This window comes from Octodon degus, unplaced genomic scaffold, assembly GCF_000260255.1.
Source record: "Octodon degus isolate 3935 unplaced genomic scaffold, OctDeg1.0 scaffold00068, whole genome shotgun sequence".
Classification (NCBI taxonomy): domain Eukaryota; kingdom Metazoa; phylum Chordata; class Mammalia; order Rodentia; family Octodontidae; genus Octodon; species Octodon degus.
In genome coordinates, this window is record NW_004524644.1 from 2,842,077 (window position 1) to 2,861,360 (window position 19,284).

General features: G+C 36.6%; 1 protein-coding gene across 2 annotated transcripts in view; it reads left to right on the forward strand.

The window, feature by feature from the left end:
• Nampt (nicotinamide phosphoribosyltransferase) overlaps window positions 1–19,284 on the forward strand; it is a 32,016-nt gene that overhangs the window by 1,951 nt on the left and 10,781 nt on the right. For both annotated transcript variants that reach the window (XM_004634990.1, XM_023719512.1), the window contains exons 2-6: window positions 7,613–7,769; window positions 9,575–9,678; window positions 10,989–11,117; window positions 16,731–16,889; window positions 17,369–17,505. In XM_004634990.1, coding sequence (XP_004635047.1) covers window positions 7,613–7,769; window positions 9,575–9,678; window positions 10,989–11,117; window positions 16,731–16,889; window positions 17,369–17,505 — 686 coding nt within the window. The remainder of the gene's footprint in view (window positions 1–7,612; window positions 7,770–9,574; window positions 9,679–10,988; window positions 11,118–16,730; window positions 16,890–17,368; window positions 17,506–19,284) is intronic.

A 19,284-nucleotide genomic window follows, 5' to 3' on the forward strand; every position in this document is an offset into this window, starting at 1 on the left:
ACTTGACTCTAAAACCTGTGCATGTGTTCTCTTCTTTCAGTTAATACAGTATTTTCATTGTCTTTAATAATAATTTTTATAATACTTTTATTCATAGTTTTTAGAATTTCTTAAAACTAAATGCTTCCTTTGCAGAGTTTGTTTTTTTGACACAGGATCAAAAAAAAACAATGAACTATGCACTTCATGCTGGCCTTGAACTCAAGAAGTCCAGGGGCATCTCAAACAATGACAGCCACCAGCTGCTGGGATTATAGGCATGTGTGCACCATTCTCAGTATTTTTTTAACCTAATAGCACATTGGGTGTGGTGTCCCATCTTTGTAATAGCGGCACTCAGGAGGCTTAGGCAGAAGCGTGTCCCAGAGATTAAGACCTACCTGGGCTACATAGTGAGTTCAAGGCCACCGTGACCTACAGAGCAAGACCTTGTGTCAACTCACCCCCCAAAAAACTATTAGCCAACAGAATAATTGTAAATGGAAAATATAAACAAAGAGTAAGCCTTAACTTAAAAAAAAAAAAAAAGTATAGTTTCAGCTATCATATATAAAGAATGCAAAATGCTTCAACAGTTTTTAGGATACTTTTAAATAGTGAATTGCTTTAGTTTTCTAATCAAACAAGTTATATTTATCTGAACTACTATGATTTGTACCATTTATATATTACTGGTGCTTAGTGTTGAACCAGGGACCTCACATGTATTAGTCAAAGACCTAATGCTTTTTCTATATTTGAAACAGTGTTTTTGTTCAGGTTGACCTGAAACCTGCAGTCCTACCTCAGCCTCTCAAGTAGCTGTGATTTTAGGTGCACCACGGCCAGCTATGTAATTTTTTTTCCTGTCTGTTTTAAAGTCAGCCTGGTATATTTTATCCCCTATCATATATGAATCTTTTTCAAGATTTTTGTGCTAGTAATAGTTTTTATTTTGTTCCCCAAAAAATCTCAAAATTCCATGAAGGTAAATTGTTTTCTATTTTCTATGACAGGGTTACAGCAGTGCATTAACATAGACTAAATACCAGAGTTCCATTTACTCTTTAATTTTCCTTGTGTTGTTAGTGGTCCTGTTAGCCCATTTTCTGCATTTGCCTTTTTATCTAAGTGGAGAAGAGCCAAAAATGATAATCATAAGCTTACAAGTAATGAAACTGTTTTGGAAAATTGCATAAGAATGTTACATGTCCATTATTAATTCTTATAAGCTCTTGCCTAGTTAAAGTAGGGAATTGGTAGCTAGATGTGCGTTACTTCTTGATCTGAAGGGAAAATAATTGATGGCCTATGAACCATAAAAATTTCCTACAAGTATATAAGGTGACGGCAACCCGTGGGAATTGTTTTTCTTATATCCTCAAGAGAATCCAGGATAGTTTTGGCCTGGAGAGGAGCACCTGAAATAAATAATTACTTCTGGAATCTTACACATCATTATATGTAATAAGAAACCATGCAAGTAGGTTCTTCTCTTTTCATGGTGGGTTCTTTTTACAAATAAAAAAAGACCTAATCATAAATCCTTTATCTTGTGTTAATTATTGAGGTTTTCAGAATAGGTTAAGGCAAAATTATCTCTTAGGTTGTATTTATATTGTGCTAACCCAGCTAGAGAAAAATGCCTTTGGACAATCATGGCTATTACAGTACAAAACAGGGCATTTGGAACTTTTTTTATAAAGGAGACAAGATCATTTTTTTCATTTATCTCTAGGATAGCCACTGATCAGTTTCAATGTAACTATAAATTATTAAGATTATTTTCTGGTTTTTCTCCCCCTTAGTAGTTTATAACACACTATAACAGAAAATAGTTTTTGGTTTTGGTTTTTGCTACTGGGAATCAAACTCAGGACCTTGAGTTAGCCAGGCAGGCACTGTGCCACTGAGCTCTGACGAGAATAGTTTTGACTTGTGAACATCTTATCTGTCATAGGTTGACAGAAGATATGGTCAGTTGTGCTGTAGCTGGAAAAGACATTCTACTCCAGAGTATGTGTACTGTGGTTACATATTCCAAAGCAATATACAATTTAAATCACATTATACATTAGTTACGAAATATGCTGTCGAGTGTAACTTGTCTCTAAAGGGCCACTTATAAGCTGGTTATTGTAGAATTCAGCAGAGTTTTAACCATTCATTTAATCAATAGTCGAGATTTTTTGGATATTATAAAGCATGACAGTGTTTTACAGTCCAGGATGGAGAAATGTTGATTTTAGAGAAGCTTTAGAGAACTGTATTAACTTATTTATGGTCAAGAAGTGAGTGTTCTAGAGATTTTGCTTCCTCTAATGGCCTAGTGACAAATCTTTAAAAGGCTGAGTTTTTTTAAAGATAAGATTTGAAGAGAGATGAGAATCATCCTATGGGCAAGTTAGTCCTGCCTGCAACTTTAGCTTCCCAGTGTCTTTCCCTGAGCTGTTCGTTTTCTCACAGCTGTGTATGCCTCTTCCTCAGTATGTTGAGTAGACACAAAGGTACAGGCACAGTGGCTTCTGTGGCAGGCTGAGCTTCATGAAGATGAGGGCCCTGCTGCGGGAGGGGAGGGTACTTTCTACTACAAAGGTAGATTAATTGAGGTCAGTAATAATTGTGTAAGATCTTGCAAAAAAAATTACCAGAAGCTATATCCTCTAAACTTTAGTTTGAAAGTATGCCAAAAGAGGTAAGCTTATTAGAAAGTTTGAATCAGGAGGTTTAAGAGAAGAGGTGATATAATGTTTATATGTAAGTGGTTTTGGAATTTTCCCCAAGAAATACAGTCAGAAAATCTTCAAGCCATATTTCTGAAGTAAATAGTGCTTTAAAACAAAATAGCAATGAGTTCTTTTCTCACACAGCAGACAGATGTCCAAGACTTTAAAGAGGCACAGAGCCTTAGCTACTGTAAGGCTAGCATGAATCCTCTGGATGCCCTGCTCTTACACTGATAGTGTAACTTGCTCTGTGGCCTTGGCTCTATTACGCATCTGCTCTTACATACACATTTTAAAATGTTGGCTCTTATTTTTTAGCAGTTAAAAATAAAGACTAACTGAAAAGGTAGGTTAGTAGTAGCTGCCTTTGGTCATGTGATCCTGTTGTGAAAAGATCAGATCAGCCTTTTAGGACACCTAGAGAAAACTGGATCTTACTCTCCCATAAAGATTATATTCAACTTAAATATGTTTCATACTCCCCAACTTTCATATTTGGGACAAGGATACTAAACTTTGAGAATAGTTTTTTGGTAAAATTGCTTAGCCAATACTCCATAGTGGAAAAAGCTGCCTCCTATTATAAACTAAAGGCTAGAAATATTGTTTTTTAGGCATTGAACTAAGACCAGTTATTATGTAGTATATATAATTTTAGGTCTCCATTAGGTAAATCAATCATATAACAGATTAAGCTCTGTTAAAAACTACATTTTCCTATGTGCGTGTGTTTCTTACGACACATATAACATATAAGCAGTGTTCTGTTTGCTGCAGGGGCCATCCCAGTTTAGGAAATCATTTTTTGTGATAGTTGGCTGGGGATATTATCAGGTATGTTGTCTTTTTGTCTACATCTAGTAAAGAATCTTATATTTATTATAGAGCCATTTTCTCTAATGATAAAAGTTAGGCAGCATTAAAAACAATTTAAGAGCTTCCTTTTTGTATTTACTGTTCTGAGTCCTATGAATCATCCTATTAGTACTGTATTGTTTAACCCTTAAGGTGGTACTTTTGATTTCCCCACCCGTTCATTCCACAGTCTTTCGTATCTTAATAAATAGCACTGTTATTAACATAGTTGCTCAAATCCAGGAAGTACCCTGAATTCTTGCCCATCATTATTTCCCATATCTAGTCCATCAGTCTGCCTAGTTCTCCTTTTCTTCTAGAAATACTTTGTCAGTTCTGTCACCTAACCTAGTGTTAAGTGGCTTCTTCTTGCTCATGCTTCATTTATCCCATAATCCATTCTTGGCTGGGAGTCTAGCTGAGTGGTAGAGGGGCTACCTAGCCTGTATGAGACTCTTGATTCTATGTCTAGCATGAAAGGGGTGAAAAAAGAAAAAGACAAGGATCTTACCCATTCTCTACTCTCTGCCAGACTGGTCCTTTTGAAATATGAATCAGAGTTATATGTGTAGTTTAGTATTAAAGCGTGTACTTAGCATGCAAAGCCCTGTGTTCAATTCCCAGCATCAGGAAAAGAAAGTTATGTATTCACCTCAACTTAAAGCATAATGGCATTCCATTACACTTGATATAAAATTAAAGCTCCTAGATCGGCATGGTAGCATACACTTGTAATTCCAGCTGCTCGCAAGACTGAGGCTGGAGGATTGCAAATCTGCAGCCAGGCTGGTAAACAGACCAGTACCCTGTCTCAAAATAGAAGTTTTTGTAAGGGCTGAAGATGTAACTCATTAGTAAACACTAGCCTAGCATAATTGAGGTCCTGGGCGCAATCCCTATACCAATAGAACCAAAGTTCTGCAAATCTTGAGATAGATAGATAGATAGATAGGTAGGTAGGCAGGCAGGCAGGCAGGCAGGCAGGTAGGTAGGTAGGTAGGTAGATAGATTTTTTTTTTCCCAGAACCAGGGATTGAACTCGGACCCTGGCGCTTGCCAAGGAAGCGCTTACTCCACCGAGCCATCTCCCCAGCCCCTATCTTGCTATATTCTAAGCACCAACTACACTGACTTTCTTTTGTGTCCTTAATACTAAAGCATTTCCTGTCTTGTTTTAGATGTTGTTCACATGTCGTCTCAGAGAAGTCATCTTTCTAGTCCCCATTTAGCTTCCCTACCCCCTTACCTCATCATAGTCTTCGTTTTTCAGAGTATCCATCTTAGTCTAAAATTATTTTATGTGTTATCCCCTTCTCAGTGCCCTCAATTACTATGAGAACTGGAATCATGTTAGCCTGTTTTACTTTCCTTAGCATCTGAAACACACTGATACCTGAGACATAGTAGATATAAGTATGTATTTGTAAGTTATTTATAAGAAAACTAATTAATTTGAATTTGTGTTCTCATTTTCCTATGAAGATTTCATGTAGCTAGTTTAATAGGTGAAGACTGAGTGACCAACTTAATAGAAAATAAAATGAAGAGGGTAGTAAACTAGCAAAAGTAGAGTGATCTGTTGATTGTGCTAGAATAGTACGAATTTCAGTTTCATACATTTAATAATAAGTTGGACATGGTGGCACACACTTGTAATCCCAGCACTTGAGAGACTGAGGCAGGAGGTTCTCTGGGAGTTCCAGGCCACCCTGGGGTACATAGTTCAAGGTCAGCCTGAACTGCGTAGTGAAACTCAATCTCAAAAAGACCAAAAAAACCCTCAAAAACTTAATAATAAAAATAATTTCCCCTTTGCATGTATGTCCATATAAACAGACCTAAAGGTACTGCCTATTCTTTATAAACTAGCTGGATCATAGTGGTTGGTAAATTGCAGGCAATTTAATTTCTTGTTTCTCTAAAACAGTTCTCTTAAGTTTCTCTAAAATTTTAGAACACCATTTCTAATTAAGCAACTTAGACATTCTTATATTTTAAATATTTTTTTCCAAAGAGGGATTCTGACTACATAGCCAAAGGAGAATTTTAAAGTATTATAAAAACATAGTCTTAAGTAAAATTATAAACATTTGTAGTGATTGTCAAAAACTGGAACTATATTTGTGGGATTGGAAATTTTTAGTATATTTTTGCCCCTGATGGTACTAAATGATTGGAATAATTAGCTACTTAAATCTTCTTAAACCTACAGTGATATTAGTCCATGGTATTTAATTTAAAAAGACCTGGGCCGGCCAAATAGCTCATCGGATTAATACGCCTGCTTAGACAGACACAGGGGCCTGCAGTTTGATCCCCAGGCCTGCTGTGCCGGCCCTGCCCCTGGAATGCACTGAAATGGCAATTGAGACTAGCCATGGGGGCATGGGCCTATAATCCCAGCACTTGGGAGGCTGTAAACAGGAAGATCACTACGAGTCCACTGTACACAATGAGACCTGTAGACCCTGTCATAAATACAAACAAATAATACTAATTTTAAAAAGACCTGACATAAGTTGGTTGTGTTGGCATGCCCCTTTGTAATCCCAGCACTTGCGGGCTGGGGCAGAAGGATCACATGTCCAGTTTGCTGAGGCCTTCCTGTACCTTTTATTATGTAGATAACTGTTACACTAGAGTTCTTGTGTTAAACCATGAAGATTCTTTAAGGTAGAGCCAAATTTTATTGAGATTTTGCCACCACGGAGGAAAAAAAAATCTTATGTTGGTAGTGGCTTTACATGAAGCTTGGTCAGCAGAAGTTTGTTCTACCGTTGTCATGAGACACCTATACTTTAAACCTCACAGCTCTTTATTCCCATTCCTCAGATGGGCATTAGTTTTTTAGTTATTTTAATTAGTAAAATTATGATTATATATATATATATATATATATATATATATATAATTTTTTTTTCCAGTACCAGGCATTGAACTCAGGACCTTGTGCTTGCCAGGCAAGCACTTACTCTACTTAGCTGTCTCCCCGGCCCCAGTAAAATGATCTTTAAAATACTAAATACTGAAGGAAAATTCATTTTATAGTGAACACTTTCTAAAGAAGCAGAAAATTTTTCAACCTCTTCATGCTTTTAAATTCATAAAGGTTTGATGCAACATTGTATAGAAATTTATTTTCCAACTAGGAAGTAATTTGAGCACAAGTATAATTACAACATAGGATTTCTATGTATTTTTCACTTTTTTGCCACTACTGTTGCTTACATCTGAGTTTCTGTGGTGTTAGTGTGAACTAAAAAGGATTATCTTTGGTACCTCATATATGAATGAAGTAGTCATGAGAAATCATTGATTAGTACAGAACATACCACATTAACATTGCCTTCTAACCCAAAAATCCAAGATGCTCCAAAAGTTTCAACTTTGCAGCCATGGGCATTACATCATAAAGGGGAAAATTCCACACCTGCTCTCATGTGATAGTTTGTAGCTAAAAGAGAGGTCCACTAATGACACTATATGGTTACTTTCAGGCTGTGTGTGTAAAGTGTTTCATTTATAAAGAATCAATGAGGGGCCGAGGAGATAGCTCAGTAGAATAAGTGCCAGATCCTGAGTTCGATCCCTAGTATTGAGGGGGGGAAAAAAAGAATCAATGAATTTTGTGTTTATACGTGGGTCATAGCTATAAGATATCTCATAAGCAAGTGTAAATATTCTCAAATTTCCAAAGTACCCCTGGTCAGAAGTGTTTAGTGTAAAGGATGTAAACACATAACCTGTCTGAACCTGCTGGCTTTCATTTTATTCTTTTTTGTGGGTTACAGGCCCTGGGCAGCCACTTGTCCCTACTGAGTCAAAGGCTATTCCCCACGACCAGCTTAGTCTCATGGTTTTTATTTTAAAGTACTGAACTCGTAAAATCTCAATAAAACATGTACTTTTTATTCTGGGGTGTCCAAGAAAAGACATCATCAATAGCAAGCACAAAGTACAGTTTCTCTGGTTTTGAAATAACGTCAGTCTTTTTGGTTGTGTTATGTGGTCTGCTCTTGTGTTTTCCAACTAAAGTACTTTTCTTTACCTAGGTTACTCACTATAAACAGTATCCACCCAACACAAGCAAAGTTTATTCATACTTTGAGTGCCGTGAAAAGAAGATAGAAAACTCCAAAGTAAGGAAGGTGAAATACGAGGAAACAGTATTTTATGGGTTGCAGTACATTCTTAATAAATATTTAAAAGGTATTACTTTTCCTAGTACATTTAAAATTCTTTTATGTAACTTCATATTTTTCCCTATATTGTCATACTCAGTTCTTTGAAATAACTTTTTGAGTAATTTAACTTCTGTGTTTCATTACTTTAACTCATGATAGCAAACCTTGTAAGAGCTTTCAGTGATATAAACAGCCTGCTGCAGCACGCTTGCCATAAGTTCACCACTGCTTTACTTGCGTAAAGGTTCTTTTGAAAATTTTTTAATATTAATTTGAACATGTTTAACTTTAGAATTTACTTTGTATACTTGGTTATTCTAAGTATGAGAAAGCTTTTTTGAAACTGTTAAGTTATGGAGTAGAATTTAAAAAGTCAGTAATATTTAGAGGTTAGCATGATTAGCTAATATATTTAATAATTAACTTAAAGCTAAGGATTTGTTACTTACCTAGAAATTCATTTTAAATTATGATAGAAATTATAACTCACATAGTTTTATACTGATACATTTTATCAGAAAACCCAGTTATTTCTGTGTTTTGTTTTATTTTGTTTATTGGAAAGGCCATTTTTAGTCCGTTTCATTGTGATGTTATTAGGAAAGAACCATTCCCAAAGTGTTTTGTTTTTGGGGGGGGTGTTCTTGAGGGGGAGTTGGTGGTACTGGGGATTGAACTCAGGGCCTTGTGTGTCTACGCAAACACTCTACCACTGAGCTATATCCCCAGTCTATCCCAAAGACCTTGGAAGTTTTGAAGTAAAATTAATTTCTTAATTAATATGAATATGAACCAAATTTACTTTCATGCAAATGGTGACTTTTCCATCATCTGTTTTAAAATCAAGTAGTTATACTATACAGTTGAAAATCTTGCCTAGATAAGATCTATTTTGTGCCAGGATTGCCCAAGTTATTTTAAAGAAGTTTACTAGTTACTTGTATAGTTTGCAAAGACTGATGGTGTGTTTTATTTATTTTTACTTAGAATCAATCCAGATCCTCACACATGGTAGGCAATTGCTCTACTACTCAGTTACACACTCGGCCCTTGATGGTGTATTTTAATTCAGTTCCACAGCTTAAAAACTTGATTAAATGCATACAGTTAACACAACTAAAATGTGCACATCACCCACATTAGGACAGCATTATTGTAGATGGTTCTGTGCTTAAACTTGTTTATTTCTTGTAGCCATCCTGTCAGCAGGTACTTTCCTATTATCTTTATTTTATAAGAAAAATTAGATGAAATTGCATGGGGGGGGGGCTGGCAAGATGGCTCAGTGGTCTAAAGCACCTACTTGGAACAAGCTCGGCAAAGCACAGGGACCGCGGTTCAATCCCCCAGCACCACATGCCAGCCAGCCCCGCCCCCTGGTGGGCTGAGCTGGCCACACACACACACACACACACACACACACACACTAAATAAATAAATGTTTTAAAAAAAGAAATTGCATGGGGGCAAAAATTTAGTAATTGAAAATTATAGGCTTACCAACCCTAAAGATAGCACATCCTTCATGAATAACAAAAAATTACACCTAGAAAATGTATGAAGGTTTTGAATCCTCTGAAAGAACATCTGAATTTATAATTTATTGTGGTTTTTTCTAAATGTAAGTAATACTTTTTGTTTTATGTTATCTGCTTTTAAAATAAGTTAACATGCTTAAAGTGATTGGAAGTAGAAATCCCTTTTCTGACTCTGCTATTAGCTGAGTCATCTAACTTCTCATTTAATACATAGAATGACTAAAATAGCTAAAGAACTATGACAGTTCAACAATTAGAGACAGTCATAAACTGGACATGTATATCCTTGTAGGTAAGGTTGTGACCAAAGAGAAAATCCAGGAAGCCAAAGAGGTATACAAAGAACATTTCCAGGACGATGTCTTTAATGAAAAAGGATGGAACTACATTCTTGAGGTAAAAAGTAGTTTCTTGTTTTGATATGTTTTAATTCAGTTTCTTGCAAAGGCAGTTGAGGAAAAGATTGGACTTTATTTGGGATCTGGGTGCAATGTCTTTTTTAGATATTCTTGTGAAAAGCTAGAGTTTGTTTCCCCCCACCCCAAGTGCAAATCATGACCATATAGAAATCTGTAGAGGATCTAAGTAACTTATTAGGTAAATGAATTATAACTTAAATAACATTTTTCAGGAAAGTAGTTTAATCCATTCTTGAAAATCCCACCTAAGAACATATAATTGTTAGTGAAAGACCACCAATAATTTTAAAAGGACGTGATATTTGACATTTTCAAAATGTAGTTCTATTTCCTTGACTGAAACGAGGTACTATGAATCTATAACTATAAAATAATTGTGGAAAGTTTCACATGCTGAGTAGGTAAAATGGTTTTGTAGAAAAACATAAATTTTATTTTTTTATTTTATTATATAATATTGTATCTAGTATGTTCAGATCTATTGCTTAAACTTCTGAGCTTTTAAAGACATGAAGACTGCATTTTCACAGTGAATGTCCTTTGCTGGCTTCTGTAATACACTTGGAATCTGATGACATCTCAGTATTAGGTGTTATATTCATATCTTACAAATGCAAATCTTGCATGTATTAAAATAATGAGTTTTAGAGCCAGGTGTGGTGGCACATGCCTTAATCCCAGCACTCAAGAGGCTGAGGCATACAGTTTACTGTGAAATCAAGGCCATTCTGAACTATATAGTGAGACTTTGTCTCAAAAAAAAAAGAATTTTTATTTTTCCCATGGGTCTTTGAAAAAGTCAGGTGAATCTACCATGCCATGTAGTTAGCCACAGCTTTTAGCTGAAGGAAAGGCAAGGAAGGTTCAGTTAAATGCCCTATAGCAAGAGGTTCAGTAAATACCCGAGTTAGATCCCCAGTACCATATGCTGTGCCATCCCAGGGTGCCGAGCTGGCCACCAAAACCAGGTGTAGTGGCACACGCCTATAATCACAGCATTGGGGAGGCTGAAACAGGAGGATCACAAGTCCAAGCTGCGTATCGAGACCCTGTACCAAATTAATTAATTAAAAGATTAAAAATTAGCATCAGTGCCTAAATTGTTAATAATTGTAATTAATTTTAGTAAGCTAGGGATAGTTTGACTAGATTATTGCTAACAGTATAACAGCAGCTTAACTGAAATTTCTGTAACAGTAAGTTCAGCTTCTATTAGATGTAAAGAATCTTAAACTGCAGGTGAGTATCCTGTGCTAAATGAATGAATTCATTGTTGTTTCCTACCAGAAATACGATGGGCATCTCCCTATAGAAGTGAAGGCCGTTCCTGAGGGCTCTGTCATTCCCAGAGGAAATGTTCTCTTCACAGTGGAAAACACAGATCCAGAGTGCTACTGGCTTACAAATTGGATTGAGGTGAATAACTGTTGCTGTTGTTTTTCTTAATAATTGATGTTAAAAAAAATTATTGATGTTTAAAAAAATTAACTAGGGTTCTAGTTGAGAATTTGCTACTAATAAAACTATAATCTCCTGCAATTTACTTATCTTTTCCAATCTTCCGTTTCCTTCTCTATAAAATGAACATTGGATAGTTGAATCATTAAGGTTCTTTCCAGTGAAATCTAATGTTTAGTGATTTTATAAATCAAATTATTACTTTTAAAGTTCAGTTAGCTCCCTTTTTATTTAATTCTAAATTATATTAGAGCAAAATCAGAAAATAGCAAAAGCATATTTTTAGTAACTTAAGACATCTTACGAATATTCTGTTCCATTTAGACTAGAAGAATATTGTCCTGACTTTTTTTTTTTTTTCTTTTTTTGTATTTTTAGGGAAGGGTCTACAGGGTGTTCAGGGTCTCATTATTAGATCGGACTCATAGTGATCCACCTGTTTACACCCTCCCAAGAGCTGGGGTTACAGGCACGTAACCCCACGCCCAGTCTCAGTTGCTGTCTCAGCAAGGCCAGGGCCAACACAGCAGGCCCAGGAATCAAATCCCTGGGCCCTGAGCCTGCTTGCAGGTGCTTTAATCCACTGAGCTATTTGGCTGGCCCATGTCCTGACTTTTAATAACTACTTCATTCTTTCTGATCAGTTTAGATCCTGATATACTATCTGATATTTTTCAGCTTCTCATCTAAATACAAACAAGATTGACTCTTCATTATTGTTCAGTTCCTAACTATATATAAAAGGAGGACATATTCTGAGTTGCTGGCTTACATTGTAAGGCAGTTTTGATTTTCCTTTTCGTTGTATACCTTAAGTAGCCATGGGCTTGTTGTACAGTCAGTCATCACATTGTGGTATCAGTCTACTCAGCTTCTCAGCTGTGTGGTGTGGATTCTGTCTGTAAGAGGAGAACCCTAGGAGGTGACTATAAAGACACCAACTCTGTGGCCAAGGAGTATTTATTAACTTGTTACAACTCACTGTTTAGTTTATTGATTAAAATAATTTATGTTGTAGAATAATACATTTAAGTTTGACTTCCAAAAAAACCTAAAAAAGTTGGAAAATTAAGAAGGCCAAGAATATGTTTGAAGTATATATTACTAAATTATAGGAAAATTAAACATTATTACATACTTGTTAGACCATCAGCTAATAACAGGCCAATAATAGGTTCAGGAAAAATGGATAGTTTACTATGATATTTTAAAGTGATCTATACTATATGTTAAAACTTTGAATTAACTGAATTCAGGTAATAAAAATGTATATTCTTAGTTTTGTACTAGCAAATATTTGATTTTGAAGGAATCACACTACAAAAGCATGAGAATAGAGTAGTCGTTGTTTTGCTGATGCTAGAAATTGAACCCAGGGCCTTACACATGCTAGATCTACATTTCCCTGCCCTAGAGTCCCTAACCACATCCTCTGGAGTAGGCTTTTACCTTAAAATCCCAGAGATCCTCAATAGGAAGAAAATGCGTTATCTGAAAATATATGTACTGTACTTTTATTTCTCAAACAAGATTTCATCAGGAAGGACTATCCCTTATGTCTAAATGAGGTACCTTAAAGCAAATACTCATAAAAGTCTGTTGCCATTCCACCTTGCTTCTTAACTATAAGTAAACACTGGTCTTAATAAATTTTTGTTTTTTAATAACTATTACTAGGGCCAGCCAAATAGCTCAGTGGATTAAAGCGCCTGCAAGCAGGCATATGGACCAGGCGTTCAATCCCCAGGCCTACTGTGCCAGCCCCGCCCCCAGGGCGCGCTGAGACAGCAGTTGAGACTGGGCGTGGTGCCTCTAATCCCAGCTCTTGAGAGGCTGTAAAGAAACAGATCACTCGAGTCTGATCTAGTAGTGAGACCCTAAATACCCTGTATACCCTTCCCTACAACACAAAATAATAATAATAATAATAATAATAATAATTGTTATTGTTTTTGGTATATTTTGCTGACCATAAAGTAAAAAAGCATGTCAGACATCTCAACTGATAGCTTAATTATTAAACATAAGTCCAGTATGGACAAATTTTGTTTAAAAAGTATATATACACCCTTTTTAGTTTCTTATAATCTAAGTTTATGTTGTTTGCCATACATATATGTTTTAAAAAATCATTTCAATCCTAAGTACGTATTTTTGTACTATTCTTTCCTATAGTTTCTAATAGATCCTATCTTTAAAATAAAAAATTACTCTGAATGCACAGCTCATCTTTCTAATCAGTGTTCCTCTTCGGTAGGATGTTTTTGTGAAGGCAGAAGAAATTCACCCTATTTTTATTAATTCCCAATCGTAGGTTATACCTTGTATTTGAAATGTTACCAGATCTAACACATTTGTTTATCAACTTGAAGCTATTCTTAATTTAAAACACTTCAAATAACAGCACCAGATAGTATTTCTTTCAATTCTCAGTTTATATTGAAAGTTACTAATAACTGTTCGCTGATTGTTATTCACCTGATAGTAGTACATATGAACTTTGAAACACACTAAGATTACTGAGTTGCTTTATTATTTCAGTATCAGAAGAAACCTCATCCTCCCAAGAGATTTCAAAACAGGAGAGCCTAGAAGCTCTGGCAAAACAAAAGAAAAAAGGGTGACTAACAACGGTTCCACTGATGGAATGTCATTTCACAGATGAGGAAACTGAGTCCTAAGAGGCAAGCAGACAAGGGAGTGGTGCAGGCACAGCCCTTCTTCTGCACCATACTCTTTCTCACTCTGAGAAGCCCTTATTCTAGACATTGGCGTCATAATGGGCAGTTCTTAAAAGAAATTCACAGCTTAATGTACCTTAGTTTTCAGCTAGACTTTTACCTTGCGTGACAAATTGCTGTTTTGGAAGTTTTCAGCAAGGCCTACTTCATCAGACCTTGGATTAACCTGGACTAACTTGCCTTTTTTCCCTTGCTTACACCTACAGTGATCTTTTTAAAAGGGGAATGATTTTGTTAAGAGTATAATTTAAGCTGATTTTGTTGGACTATGGAAGGAAATGGGATGTGAAGGATCACTGTGTCTGATAGTTATTTCTCTCCTACCCTGGCATTTTTCGAGGGGTAAGGTCAATCTTCTACCTTTATGACTCCAAGTAGAGTTTTTCACATTATGTTTTATGTCTTTCTGGTATTCCTGCATAATACTGATATATGAGCTGAATGAAAACGTGAGAATTGATTGAATTAAATTCAACACATGTTTATTGAGCATAAGTAGCATAGAAAAAAGTGATAGGTACAAAAATTAGCATAAGATTTGTCTAAGAGCCCTGAGTATCAGGTGGTAATTCATTCTTACCTTACATCTAATACCATATAGAATTTATGCTGTGTTGGGACCAGAAAAACAAGTAAATCTGTCTAAACAATTATGAAACAGAAAGAAACTAACTTTTAATAAGAAGGATACAATGCTAAGCCACAACACTGTGTTTTAAGTATGACACATAATTCAGGGAGGGCTGCAGTGTAATGTTACAGAAGACAAAATTGAGGCGGTAAACTCAGCAAGCATATAGAAAGCCTCAGCTCCTCCTTATGAACAGTAAATGGCCATTCAGGGCTTTTAAGGCATGAGGCAGCCTTGTACTAGAAAGGTACCAAGTAGAAATATGAAGAATAAGTCACAGAAGCTGAAGATTAGGAGAAGGAGAATCCTGGTCATTGGCAGAGGGGTCAGAAAGGAATTTTAGGAGCAGAATGGTCAGAGTGGAGGTAGTTGGTTATAAAACATGAGTTTTAAGTTTCCATCGGCTTCATGTAACCCTAAAATTTCATAGCTTAACACGACTGTTGTTTCCCATGAGTCTGTTGCCTACTAGTCTGCTTGGACTTCTCCATCTCTGTCTGGCTGAGCAGTCAGCCAGGGCTAAGCAGCCTGAAGCAGCTCCCTCCCATGTCAGCTCAAAGAGCAGCTACTATCAGGACCCACTCATTGGTCAAAGCTTCTTCCCAGCACCTTAGTTTTAGGAAAATACCAGTGGGAGCTTCAAAACCTTGAAACTGGGGCTTTGAAGTCAGACAGCATGATTTCAGCCACATCATTTTGGTCAAAAACAAATCACAGAGATAGTCCTGAGTTGAAGGTGAACAAGTAGACTAGCTGTATTAACCAGCCACAGGAGTCATACTGCAGTATTTTTCTTTTTAGGTAACACGATTGGTGAGCCTAAGGTTAAGTAATCTGTGTTTTGTTTTGTTTTTTGCGGAGCCAGGGATTGAACTCAGACTCTTGCACTTGATAGGCAAGCACTTATTCTCCTGAGCTGTCTTCCCAGCCTGTATTTGTTTTGACTTGTTTTATTTACTGATCACTTAACTGGTATTTAGTAGAAGTTTATTTTGTAAAATTTAAGAAATTAAGTATCTTTTTGATATAGCTCATACATTGTCATTTCACAGTTCTTTCTAAAATAGCTTTGATACTGCTTCTATTCACATAAGGTTTATAAAATAATGATCTTAGAGAACTGAATTCCCATGCCAAAATCATTAAGCTGATTGCTGTGATGAGCTTTAGACTTTCATTGGAGTCTCCTGGCAGCCAAGAAAAAAAGAAAAATATCCAGTAGATAAAGCAGGGGTGAAGAAAATACAAACGTAGCATTTCTTCCACCTCATTTGAGAACTTGTAGCCATTGGCATTACAAAATGAGACAGTGACCTTGTAGTTGTGTGACAGAGGCAGAAATGTTTCCTGTGGCTTTCTTACAATAAACCAAGTTAAAAACAAGTATGAAGCATAACTCACTGAATAGAAGTCTTTCTTGCTAAGAATGAAATATCTCAAGTATGTGATTTACCAGTAGTCATACTAGATCCAGGACTACCTGGAGGAGGAAATGAGAAACTTTGTTAAACCAGTACCGTTCAAAATGTGGCCCATAAACCAGTGACCTGTTTGGTTTAGATGCATGTTAAGGAAAGAACTCTAAACACTTGCTCAGCGGACTAAGCACTTGCATAGGTAAGCACAGGGACCAGCATTCGATCCCTTGCACCGCATGCAGCGCTGGGCGCACTGAGCCAGCAATGGAGCCTGGGCGTGGTGACACACTAGGGAGACAGAAAACAGGATCACTGTAAGTCTGATCTGTGTAGTGAGACCCTCCCCCCCAAAACACACACACAAAAAAAAAACCCACTTGAAATCTAGACACTCTGGGCAATTTAACATTGCCTCCACATCCAAGTGTGATTTGACCTCATAAAATTATCAGTCTGGGCAGATGTAAAATTATTTTAAAAATTGGTTCTTTACCAGTTCATTCAAAATATTTGCCGTTTTGGAGTTTGAAATAGAAATGTGTTAATTTGAAGTTCTCCACTAACAGTCGTTTGGCATGTCGTCATCTTTGTTGCTGTTTTTGAGGCTGTGTACAGTATCCAAAATGTACAAGTTATACATCCTGTGTTTATTTGAAAAGTCTGATTGATATTTTCAGTGTGTGGAAGTGCAGGACATCCCTCCAGGGAAAGCTAGGATTTTCCCCCAGAAAAAGCCCCATATTATATGTATTAATTTTTGTGGTTGACTTTGTTACTACAGACTATTCTTGTTCAATCCTGGTATCCAATCACAGTGGCCACAAATTCTAGAGAGCAGAAGAAAATATTGGCCAAATACTTGTTGGAAACTTCTGGTAACTTAGATGGCCTGGAATACAAGTTACATGATTTTGGCTACAGAGGAGTCTCTTCCCAAGAGGTAAGATACTGCAGTGAACCTGGTTTAATAAAATATGGATTGTTAGAGTTGTGCTATAAGTTTTTCAAGATGTTATTGGGATTAACCTTGGTCTTTGATAGGCCAATTTTGAAATTTCAGAGGTTCGGTCAATAGATATATACTGAGAACCTACTGTGTATCAGCTTCTGTTCAAGATATGTGGGATATACTTCATATGTCCTAGTACTTTAAATAGTAGGTGGAGGATGGATAGACAGAAATATGGACATTATAAACATATCAGATAAGTAATGCTATAAGAGGGAAGGCAAGGTAGGAGAAGAGAGAAGCTGAGGGTGGGGTACCACTAGCTTGTGTAGCAGCAGGCAGTTTGCTACCCGTGACAGCTCTAAAGATGCACCATTATTGGCTGAAGTCAATAATTCCCTTGGAGGCTATGCAGACTATCATCAATATGAATTTTATTTTTTTCAATTTTGGTTTATGCTGATTTTCAGACTGCTGGCATAGGGGCATCTGCTCATTTGGTTAACTTCAAAGGAACAGATACAGTAGCGGGAATTGCTCTGATTAAAAAATATTATGGCACAAAAGATCCTGTTCCAGGCTATTCTGTTCCAGCAGCAGAACACAGGTAAAATTCTATTTGTTTTCATCTTCTTATGTCACACAAATACTGTGATGAAAGAGGCATGTGGGAATGTATTCAGTAAATGAACATGTAAAAAGATTTTAAAAAATAAAAAAGCATAGAATATGGTTAATACCTTCATACTCATTTTGACATTGCATGTGAACCATGTGCACTTTGTGCTAGCTTATACTTACACATTTTTGAATGGGAGCAAGCCCTGAAGTATTTAAGCAAAGAAGGTATGTTTTCAGAGATGTATTTAAAGAGTATTTTGATGGAAGTATAGCCAGTGAACTAAAAAAAGAAAAAAACTGAGGCTAGGAATCTTACAGAAGTTTTGAGATGATGAGATCCAGAACCTAGTGTTTAAATGAATGGGAAAAAGTAGACAAATGTGAGCAAAGGCTTAGGCAATAAAATTGTTAAAAGCTTGATCTCAGTTGGAGTTTGGTAGCGAATAGATTGAGCCAACATTTATCAGCATTGCTGTATTGGTGGGGCCTTGTTGAACACTTTTGCATGTAAGGTTCAAGACTAAAGAAAAGAGGGGGGCCTGGCCCTAGCTCAGTCCTTTAAGTGGCTGCTTCCGCAAAGCTGTCAGCCTCAGGTTGCTGGAGTTCGAACCTCACAACTCTCCCGCTGGCCTAAAGTGCCCTGAAGGCATTCGAGAAACAAAAACAAACAAACAAAAAAAAAAAAAAAAAACCTTATTCCAAGACTAAAGAAAAGAAAAAACTCGGGCATTGTAGGCATGTAAGCATTGAGGTTATTTTTATTTTTGACTTTTGTATATACACCTTTTAAGGATTTAATGTTAATCCTATACTAGGCTTTTCACTTGTAACCGTGTTTCTAAGCCATATTAACATCAGTATACCTTACACCTCAGAGTAAAGATGGTGTCCTCTCAGGGCTTTTCTCAGGGTGTTTCAGTGAAAAGGGCACTGTGTAGCACAGGATGAAAATTTGGTGGTTTTTTTTTTAATGGTCTTATGCTATATATTATATTTGAATCTTTAATATATACGAATGCTTTAGATATTCTTAAATAGAAATGTGTTAAGCAACAGTATAGTAAAAGAGGAGCATTGGGTGAAAGTTGGGAAATGTGCATGACCTTACAGCTGATGTCACAGTCTTTCAGTTTCTCCATCTAACCAAAAGGAGGAGGTGAAAAAGCAGTCACTTAATTTGGTTCTTAAAAATAGGGAAATAGCATGGCTTGAGTTCATTAATCAAATAGAACAAATAATTATGATGTCCATATAAAAATATTGATAAGAATAAGTGTTCTAGGGTTTTGCAGAGGAGGCTGTGGAACATGTCTGTGGCCTCCTCCATAACAAGTGCCACTAAACAAATACAGGAAACCCTCACTACTGGGGTATTTTTGCACACTAGGAGTCTTTCTTCTAGAAAGAGATTACAGAGAGAGACAAGTGCCCCCGTGAGAGCAGTGAGCAATACTGACATTTGTCAGGTTAGGTGGATGGAGCAGTGTGTGGGGGAGGTGGAAGAGGAGCCTGTCAGTGGAAGACGTGGCGGTAGAGAAAGGAGGCTTTGGGAAAGTTCACATACTGTGGGGAAAGCAAGGAAGATGAGAACTAAACATTGACAGATGCACACACAAATGGCAGAATCAAGAGGACAGTAGCAACTCTGAAGAAGAGGGCTTCTCTTTATGTGTATCTTTTCCCTTGGGTCTGCAAGGGCTTGCATGAAGCCAAAAACTGGTGTCAAAGCCATCGGCAGCCTGTATACTTTCTTTTTTCTTTTTTT